This window comes from Fopius arisanus, unplaced genomic scaffold (assembly GCF_000806365.1).
Source record: "Fopius arisanus strain USDA-PBARC FA_bdor unplaced genomic scaffold, ASM80636v1 scaffold00038, whole genome shotgun sequence".
NCBI lineage: Eukaryota > Metazoa > Arthropoda > Insecta > Hymenoptera > Braconidae > Fopius > Fopius arisanus.
In genome coordinates this window covers 337,155-346,402 of record NW_011887777.1, presented here as the reverse complement: position 1 = coordinate 346,402, position 9,248 = coordinate 337,155, and the positions used below count along the sequence as shown (strand labels likewise).

The 9,248-nt window shown below is 39.3% G+C and overlaps 3 protein-coding genes across 4 annotated transcripts in view; 1 reads left to right on the top strand and 2 right to left on the bottom strand.

Moving 5' to 3' along the window:
• Ge-1 (Enhancer of mRNA-decapping protein 4 homolog Ge-1) lies at positions 1 to 5,478 on the bottom strand. 2 transcript variants are annotated; one of them, XM_011304511.1, is made up of 4 exons: positions 5,219 to 5,478; positions 4,981 to 5,052; positions 1,490 to 4,450; positions 1 to 1,323 (listed from the first exon to the last, which is right to left on the bottom strand). In XM_011304511.1, the coding sequence occupies exons 2-4, from the start codon at positions 5,025 to 5,027 to the stop codon at positions 1,131 to 1,133; spliced, it is 3,201 nt and encodes a 1,066-aa protein (XP_011302813.1). In that variant the 5' UTR covers positions 5,028 to 5,052; positions 5,219 to 5,478; the 3' UTR covers positions 1 to 1,130. The 2 variants fall into 2 exon arrangements, with proteins under 2 accessions (XP_011302813.1, XP_011302814.1); XM_011304512.1 differs by lacking the exon at positions 5,219 to 5,478 and adding an exon at positions 5,109 to 5,187.
• Positions 5,479 to 5,600: 122 nt separating this feature from the next.
• On the top strand, positions 5,601 to 8,113 carry LOC105266388 (uncharacterized). Its single transcript, XM_011304510.1, has 3 exons — positions 5,601 to 6,253; positions 6,611 to 7,142; positions 7,530 to 8,113. Exons 2-3 carry the CDS (start codon positions 6,627 to 6,629, stop codon positions 7,581 to 7,583), a joined length of 570 nt encoding a protein of 189 aa, XP_011302812.1. The 5' UTR covers positions 5,601 to 6,253; positions 6,611 to 6,626; the 3' UTR covers positions 7,584 to 8,113.
• Positions 8,114 to 8,295: 182 nt separating this feature from the next.
• LOC105266485 (indole-3-acetaldehyde oxidase) overlaps positions 8,296 to 9,248 on the bottom strand; it is an 8,889-nt gene continuing 7,936 nt past the window's right edge. Inside the window, exons 19-22 of the mRNA XM_011304679.1 lie at positions 8,996 to 9,245; positions 8,833 to 8,929; positions 8,663 to 8,773; positions 8,296 to 8,595 (exon numbers count right to left, since the gene is read on the bottom strand). Of these exons, the coding sequence (XP_011302981.1) occupies positions 8,528 to 8,595; positions 8,663 to 8,773; positions 8,833 to 8,929; positions 8,996 to 9,245 (526 nt within the window). The 3' untranslated portion in view covers positions 8,296 to 8,527. The remainder of the gene's footprint in view (positions 8,596 to 8,662; positions 8,774 to 8,832; positions 8,930 to 8,995; positions 9,246 to 9,248) is intronic.

The following is a 9,248-nucleotide window of genomic DNA, read 5'->3' as shown; positions in this document are numbered from 1 at the left end:
ATCCAAGCGAATTGATGAGGAATTGATAGAATAGAGGTATAAAAATTAAAAATTAAATCATCACTGAGTTTTCAAAATTTCTCTTTCAAATCAAATAATAAACTATTGAAGTCATGACAGGAACAGAAATAAAACAAGACAAAATAGAAAATATGTAAGAAAGTGATTTATTATTAATACATCTCCTCTACTGGACTTCTTCAAAAATTCATACTCAATACCAAGAAAAAAATACAACTCAATGGTCTTTCTCCTCACTGAGCCCAACACCTCTTCCTCCGTGATACACAACAGAAAATATATCTAGAACTGTTTATATATATTTGTTTACCTAAGTATCTCGATACAAATATAAGTCAGTAGCTGAATCAGCGAGTTATCCAAATTCAGTGTCAAAACAAAGATTAAATTCTCACGAAAAATCCAAAATAAAAATGAAAAAAATAAAGAGAATATTTCATTAACTGCATCAGAACAGTTCGAGTCGAGAAAACATCAGATATAAATCCATAAAAATAAAGAAAACGAAAGGAAACAGTCTCCTTAACAGGGAAAATTAAATAGAATTCACTGCACATCTGTGCGATATTTTTTCTCATTACGTCACCTTAAACATCTGTCAGAGTGAAAAAATTCTTTCCAACGTGTAAAAGAGAAAAAACTAAATAGAAAAACTATTCAACACGATTGTACATCTTCGTCTTCGTCATTTTCAGAATCGAAAGTATTTTACTCAGAAAAAAAAACTGAGTAAAATGTCGCAGTAGTTGGAAGAAAAGGTTTCGAATAATCGGAAATGAGTGGTGAGAGGAGATGAGGAAATTTCGCCAGTTCTCCATGAATATCTTTGAGGATCCAGTAAAAATATTCACAGATAACTAATCTCCAAGTCAATTAACCCCATCGCCTCTCAAAAAATCATTACAGAAATCAAGAACACATGGAATTTGTCTCATGACAAAAATAATGGTTAAACCTTCAAGACTAGTCCATTAATTCCACAATCTCCTCTACTCGACTGCACAGACAAGAGAAAAAAATTCTTCATGGATAAATCTCGGTGGAAAGCTTCTGCCAGTATTTCGACGTTAGAAAATAATAGTTTGGATGAATGGGAGAAAGACTGGTTATCATTGATGTTGATTGAGGAGGAGTGCTCGGGCAGCCATTGCCAGCATTTTCATACCCTTCGTTGTGCGAACATTTGGATTAGCAGCGACGAAAGAAGCCAGTTGTGTCTGGAGAGTCATCAGGACTGTACCCATGTGTTCACGGGTTACTGGATCAGTTGGATCAAGATTCAGAATTGCCTCCTCCAACCATCTGCATTAAAAATCAATCAATAAATTCACCGAAATAAAAAAAAAAAATGAATTACAGTAGATGTCAATTATCATGTCGAATTCAAATGGATAAATCATGAATTATGAATCAAATTTTTCTCTATTATTTAGAAATTATTATTGTGAACGAAAAAACTAAAACTCACTTATGCTTCAATTCCGTACGATGTCCAAGATCAGCACTCAGTTGCTGGACCAAGGAGAGTATCACAGGCTGCTGTAGTAGACATCTGGAATTTTGTCCAGGTGCCCCAGGACCGGGGAAAACCCTGGCAGGTTCAGTCTTTTCACAAACGTAAACAACGAGACCTAGGTCACTGGCACTGAGAGCCTGCTGGAAAGCAGCATTCAACTGTCCCCTCTGGAGTAGAGACATAACCCTGACCTGTGCATCAGCTGGACTGCTGACAGTAATTCCAGGTGTTGTTGCCCTCGATCTCGCTTGTATGTCAATCAAATGTTGCCCGAGATTATCTTTAACAGATTCCTTGACAGACCTGAGAATTCCATCCTGCAGACTTCCAAGTCCCTTCGTCATCTCCCTCCTCAATTCCTCCCTCACCAGGTTCGATAGGGCTTCACTCTGTTGTTCGTTTCTCCTCTGGCAGACCTTCTCCACGATTTGCTCGATATGCTGGAGATATTCTCTGGTTCCCTTGGCAAAGGCGTCCTGAATCTGGCGAAACATGGAGTGACAGGCTTTTTCGATTCCAGGGAGGAGAACATTCGAGAAGGACTCCCTGAAGGCATTGTCCAGGGCTGGCTTCGCTGAACTTGCCACTGACAGGGAGATCAGATCTCTCATGTGAGCACCTCCAATTAACTGTGTGAGATTGTCCTTGAGGAGTTCATCGACTCTCTTGAAGTCATTGATCATTTGATTACTCACGGGAGCAACGACTTCACTAACTACTCTAGGAAGTATTGACTCGATATTTTTCTTGAGAGCTCCCTCGACAGTCCCCAGAAAATCATTCTGACTTGCCAAACGAGTGTACAAGCTCTGTTCAATAGTAGCCAATTGCTGTTGTGTGGCTCTGGCAAGAGCAGACTCGACCCTCGCCGAAATGGGTGTGTCCTGCCTAATAGTTATCATCTCTCCTCGAATCTCGTTGAGCTCTCGCCTCTGATCCTGAAGAACCTGCAGAATTCCATCGAGCTTAGTCGACAGAGTATTAACAGCACTCTGAGTAGCCAGAATCATCTCCATTGACTTGTCCTCTCTCTTGATATCCCCAGGCTCCTGAGAATCTACCTGAACATCCTTTAACCTAACCATCGGAATATTCGACCAGTTGCCCTCATTCTTGATTTTCGCTTCAAATTCCTTCATCTCCTCTTCCTCGTCGTCATCATCATCGGGTTCAGCAAGCGACAGGATCTCCCTGACCTCTCGTGATGGACTGCTGCCACCACTGGGTGGTGCTTGCTCGATCTCACTGGTGGCAAGAGGTGCCTCCTGAATATTCAGTGCTTGAACAGCCTGAGAGAGAGATGGTGATGCTGACAGAACGTTACCCAGCTCTGGTGACGTCGAGCTTGAGATATTATCCTTTTTGGCTGGTGAGCTGAATGCATCAGGTGTCATAAGATTGAGACTCGTCGAGTGATTAGCCTCGATCGTAGCTGTCACTGACTCCTCACCATTGTCCTCATTGATGCCATTCTGCTCGTGATGAATGTGCTGGAGGTCCTCGGTGTAATCCAACGAGTCGTGGGTCAATGTGTCCATCAGGCAGGGATTAGATATGAGTTTTGCTGGCTGAAATGCGATGTGACACTCCTGTAGGGACTTTGGCTGGACTAGATACATCCTGATGACCATCTGATCCTCACATTCGTCCTCGCAGGGGCACAGGTCCTCCAGGGACTCCCCTGTTGGTCGAACTTTTCTCAATCCTGCATCGACGATGGCAAAACTCAGGATTGAGTACGGGAGAAGGAACTCTGATATACTCGCGACACAGGCCACTGAGTCCGTTGTGTTCTTGGAGAGGCTCAGAATGTACAGGGCCTTGTTGGCAATATCTGACAGCAGGAGAAAACCTGCCGCCAGATCCAGACCTGCTTTCAACACTGGGCTCTTGCCTCCTGTTGGCGAGGGCTGGAATTTTATCGTCTGCAGGCACACCCATTTCTCGCAAGACCAGATCTTGAGTTCGCTGTTGTTGTCACAGCCTGTTATAGCGAATCTCCAGAACTGGGCGTCTTCCTGGCAATTTTTGTGGTCGTCCAGGAAGAAGAGGGAGGAAATTGCGCGACCTTGGTGGGGCTGCCACATGTGCAGGCAACTTGGTGCCTCTAACGTACTACCAATGAGATTTACCTGAAAGAATTTGACTTCACCATCGAGACTAGCAGTGGCAATAGCAGTGCCATCAGGACTCAGAATAGCTTCGACGATGGCCCCTTGGTGCTTACAAATCTCAGTAAATCCACCGCAATTGACAACACTGGGATCACTGAGCTTGATAGGTCCTGACCCCAATTGTGTAAAGACACTGTCAACAGACCACAGCTCAGCACTGGCACCACGAGTGACGATGAGCAATTTGGCGGCGCCATCGCGTGATTCAACGTCATCGCGTGTTTCAACATTATCTCGTGTTTCATCATCATCGCGTGGCTCTTCGTCTGGAATATATGGGCACCAGATCACCCTGTAGCTCATAGGGGAAGCGTCTCCGGCAACGATGTGAAGCTGAAGATTGCAGACAAGTTGAGTTGTTGAGGAGACAATGGTGTGGACAAAAACACTCCCCAAGTAGTCGACACATGCCAGAATTGCGTTGGTGGAGTGGGCAAATGCAAGATCCTGAATTGCTCCCTGCATTCCTCGGAGAAGGGCTCTCTGCTCCAGGTCCTTGTAAACCACCCTTACCACTCCCGCTCCACTCCCTGATTTTATACCGTACGCCAGGTATTTTCCTGACATGTGGACTGCCAACAGCTGACCAGTGTAGAAATGAGGCTCCCATGTGAAGTCCACTATGTTTTTTAGTTTTACTTTGGAGCTGCCGTGATCGTGACCTCCTGGTGAGGGAATCACTGTCACGTCTGATGAGTAGATCTCCACTGAGTGCTGGTCCTCCGTTCCGTGTAATTCACTAGGCATTTTTCAATTGTAATAATTTATTTTTTAATTACTCAGAAGAAAAATATTGGGAATCAATAATTCCCCGGAGAAAGAGTAACGCTCAAAATTACTCATTAAAACCATCAACTGTTGATTAAATCTCCAATCCCCAGATGTTCTCAATTAAAATATCTCCCCCAAAAACTGATAATGGCAAAATAAAAACTTACAAAAATTTCCCTACCACCATTTCCAGAATTCTAACTCGAAAAAATCTATTTTTGGATTTTGGGCACCTGAACGCCAAAATCACCGCCATTTCACCACTTATTCATCATTCCTCAACCCTCATCATTACAATGAATAATAACCATAATTACGATATTTATGACTGTGGGACAGGCGCTTGACGCAGTGTGTAATGAATTTCGTGAGAAGTGTTATCTCTAGTTGAACAGTAGATTTTCGAGAATTCTCTTAACAAAAATTAATAGGTCGACGGGGGACGCAATTCCCAGACCAGAGAATATTAATTTTCTAATTAATCCAGGATGTACTTACACAGTCTGATGAAAGGGCCTGATGCCCTCTTCCCCGGTTTTGATCATCCCAGTGAATTTTCAGTCTCAGATGCTGGAAATATGATATTTATGGAGATTTCCAAGATATTTTCAATGGAGAATTCTAACCTAAATGCCGGTGGCACGCCTGACGCGACTTTTACGTCCAACGAGTTCCCATGAACTGCAGATTCACAAATTGACACTATTTTTACTATTTTCACTAAAATATCACTCACCTGCCAGTGGACCCTTTCTCTTTTGATTATGGATTATTTAATCAGTTGGAGATGGTGAGGTCATAATCGACGGGCATTTATTGTTTGGTGAATGAAAAAAATATTGTTCAGTAAAAAAAACATGGACTGGAGAATGTCATGGACGGTGAGCCGAAGCATGCGTTTTCATGTAAACGTTCATGACGGCGGGGTAACGCGTATTTGAGCCAATTTGAGTTGATTCTAGTCGATTTAGTCGGTATGAGTCGATTTGAGTCGATTTGAGTCGATTTGAGTCGATTTGAGTCATATCTGACTCATGACCGCCACTCCCCTCCACTTGTTTATGTATAATTCCCCTCCACCTCATTTTTAGGACAAACTCACAACCCCATGGCGGTCTTTTTTCGGTTTTTGTTTTCATATGAAATTTATTTCGCAAATGTACTCGTCCTGCAATTACTACGAAAAAATAGATTTCAGGTTGTCTGAAGATCTGGAGAAATATCAAAATGCTTTTTATTACTCTCCACATTGAAGGTTAAGTAATTTTCAATAATTTGATGTTAATTATTTAAATGGTAATGATTCTCTTGAATAATGTTTGAGGTTGAATTTGCAGCATCCGGATTTCGTCGAGAGATTCACTTTTCCCGAAGAACTTTTCGAATTATTTTCACTCTCAATGTGTATTTTACAGCTAAAACCCTTTGAGTTAATTCGAGAATTCGTTTTCTCAATTGTTGTAAACAAATTGTTCTTTATCTTCAGGGCATGCTGAAAGTTCTTTTCCAAATATAAGATATTGTCCTGTCAATTTTCGGATCATGAGTTTCTCTTATTCGCAAGTATTGATAAAAAAAAATAGGAAAACTCGAATTTCCATTGGATAAGTTTGAAATGACAAGGTCATTGTACACAGTGTAGAAATCAGAAGGGAGACATACGATACAAAATATAAATAAATCAATTACGAGGCTTTCGAATTAGTTTGTCGTTGACCACAGCTACGAAAGGTAAAATTTTTGTTTACGTCCTGGGGAGCATCCTATTCCCGTAAGTGATAATCAATTAATTTCGCTGTTCCCATCGACTCTTATTATCTAAAAACCATTTCAACAATTTTGCTCATTCGTAACAATTAATTAATTATCTGATCAGCGACTTCGTGCTAACATTTTTAATAACATCTCAATTATTCGTCGAAATGATCATATTTTAAAAAATACCATAAACTAGGAGAACACTTTTATTATTGCCTATTCATTTATTATTTTCATTCATTCACAATAATGGTAATAATGAATTATACGTATGTACGTATTGGCGGGTCTAAACATGAAGTAATTACACAGTGGAAAAGTAACAAAAATAAAATAGTCTCTGCGGTTTGTTTACACGGATGTCCTTCAGGTGCCTCCGACGAAATATGGCGTTATCGTTGGCAATTGCCCTGGCAGGATTAAAAGTTGAAGACTTCAGTACTCTCCTGACACATTTAAAGAGCGATCACGATCTCCATGATGGAAGATCATCTCCGAGCACAAGAAGTGATTCCAGTGGTGTCAGCAGTCTGGAGCCTTCCTCGAGGTACACGACTGCCACTTCGACGCCGTTTTCCTCAAGACCCGGAACGCCAAATGATGATCAGAACATCATCGGTCACGATTTGCCTAAAGTACCGTGGAAAAAGGTGTCGGTTATTGGGAGTGGTCGCAAGAATCAGAAAAAATGTCAGGACACGAAGGAAAAGTTGTTATCCACTCCGGAACACCAAGAGGAAACCCCCAAGAGGGATATACTCGATCTTATGAGCAACATCAAGTATTCTGAGTGGAGTATCAGACATCCCGACGTCTATACCAGCAGTGTTCGCAATTTTATGGAGAATAGGTCTGTTTACTTTCGACTCAGTGATGACGCACTTTTGGAGGATTATCCAGTTGTAAGTGATAAATCGTTTGTAATAGAAAATGGTTTCAACTTTTATCGATAAAATCTTTGCGAAAATTTACAATTTTTTTGGATCAGAATTAATATTAATTAATGATAATTTGAAAACTATGAAGATCTTCTTTCAATTGAAATCCAAAATGGAAAGGATTTATAATAAGAATAGCAATTAATCCCTTCGATAATTTATTAGGCCAATTATTTATTAGATGAATGGAATTCGGGATGGAATGAATAATAGTTTTGAAGGTAAAAAAGAAGTTAAATAGAATTATTCGGAACAATAATTTATGAAATCAAGTTGAAATCAATGCAGATCACTCAATTTGCATCAATAATATTGGCAAAAATAATGAATTATTATTTCCTTCTGTTTCAGAGAGAATGTAAACCCTGTAATTTTCGGGAGCCGTCGCCCTATTTATGCAAATGAATATTGTGACATTATATATCAACGACTAAACTAAAAAAAAAACAATTATAGAAACGTAAGCGGCAGCCGATTAATTAGCGGAAAATAATTGACAAGAGGTGACACGATAAGAGATAAGAGAAACTAAATAGACGAAGATGTTAAAAATGCATCCAACAATGTGATAATGTAGATATTTAAGAATTTTTTTAAGCCCGACGATGATTGTCTGTCTTTTTTAATTATTCATTTTAAAGCTTATAAAAAGGAGTTTGAATTTTCCGTGAATCGGTTACGGGTTGCAGAGTACTGATTAGATAAGTTTTTTTTTTTCCAATTACTTTGTATTTTGTCCAACTGCTCACCATTGCATGTTACATTTAACTATTCGAATGTAGCGTCATTATTTCTGATATATTATTACCAATATGTGACCATTGTTTATCGATATTAATAAACAATTGTTATATTGTAATTTGACAATGTACAAGCAAAGAAATTCGATTGGAAGTTCAAATAAATTGGAAGTTTCGATTAATGTATTTTAAAAATATGAACATTTTTTAAGATTTTAGTTAATCCTCAAATTTCATGTTTTTCTTCCTCAATCTATTCAATTCCACTCCATTCAATGACATTCTCCTGTAGATTATCGAATAACTATTCTTTATATTATTATTCATTATTGATAGTTGTCAATTTTTCAATATCAGTCTCAAAATCAGAAAACATGTTCCAATAAGAAATTGTATTTATGGATGACATAACTCATGATATACATACTTTTCTATATATTTCCATATACTGAAGATACTATGCATCATATAATATTTCATATCAAATAATATTTATAGGTATTATTACATATATAATATTCTGAAAACGTTTCAAGTTTTCACTTGGTAAAAAGTAATTTTTTGTAGAAAATTTTCCCAGAAATTTATCCTCGAGAGGATAACTTCCCATTACAGTCCCATGAGATCTCCGCAAGTGAGACTGGTCTTCAATATATTCTCAGTAGTGGCTGGTCCATCTGCAACGACGAATAATTAAATAAATAACAGAAAATATATCCATACAATCTGAAAAATTGAACTCACCAAACTCATACCAAGGCTCGGTGTTTCCGGCATCCTTTCTCGCTGAATTCAGGGCATTTCTCAATGCTAGTAAAACACTGTAGCTCATGCAGAGTGGCGGTTCTCCGATTGCTTAAAAATACCAGTAGAAATTATAAACATTCAATCAAAAATATAAATTTCCTCTGTACCTTTTGAACGCAGCACTCCCACAGGATTTGGCGATTTTTTTCTAAACGCAACTCTAAAATCGACTGGGATATCCTTAGCACCAGGTGGTTTATAATTCTTCAATGAAAAGATAAAAATCGTTGTAAAACAACGGATTGAAATTATGAATAAACAAACTCATACCCAAGTTCGATTATTGACGAGAAGTGCATTCTTGGGATTGTAGATGAGATCCTCAGATGTCCAATAACCCGATCCCATGACGAAAGCCCCTTCCACCTGTCCTCTATCGATCTCTGGATTCATACTTATACCGACGTCCTCTAGGAGATCGACACGACGAATGATGTGTTGTCCTGTCAGCACATCGACTTCTACTTCAGTAACAGCTACAGCGTAAATTGGATAGCCTCTCGAAGAATCAGCTGGTACCCTA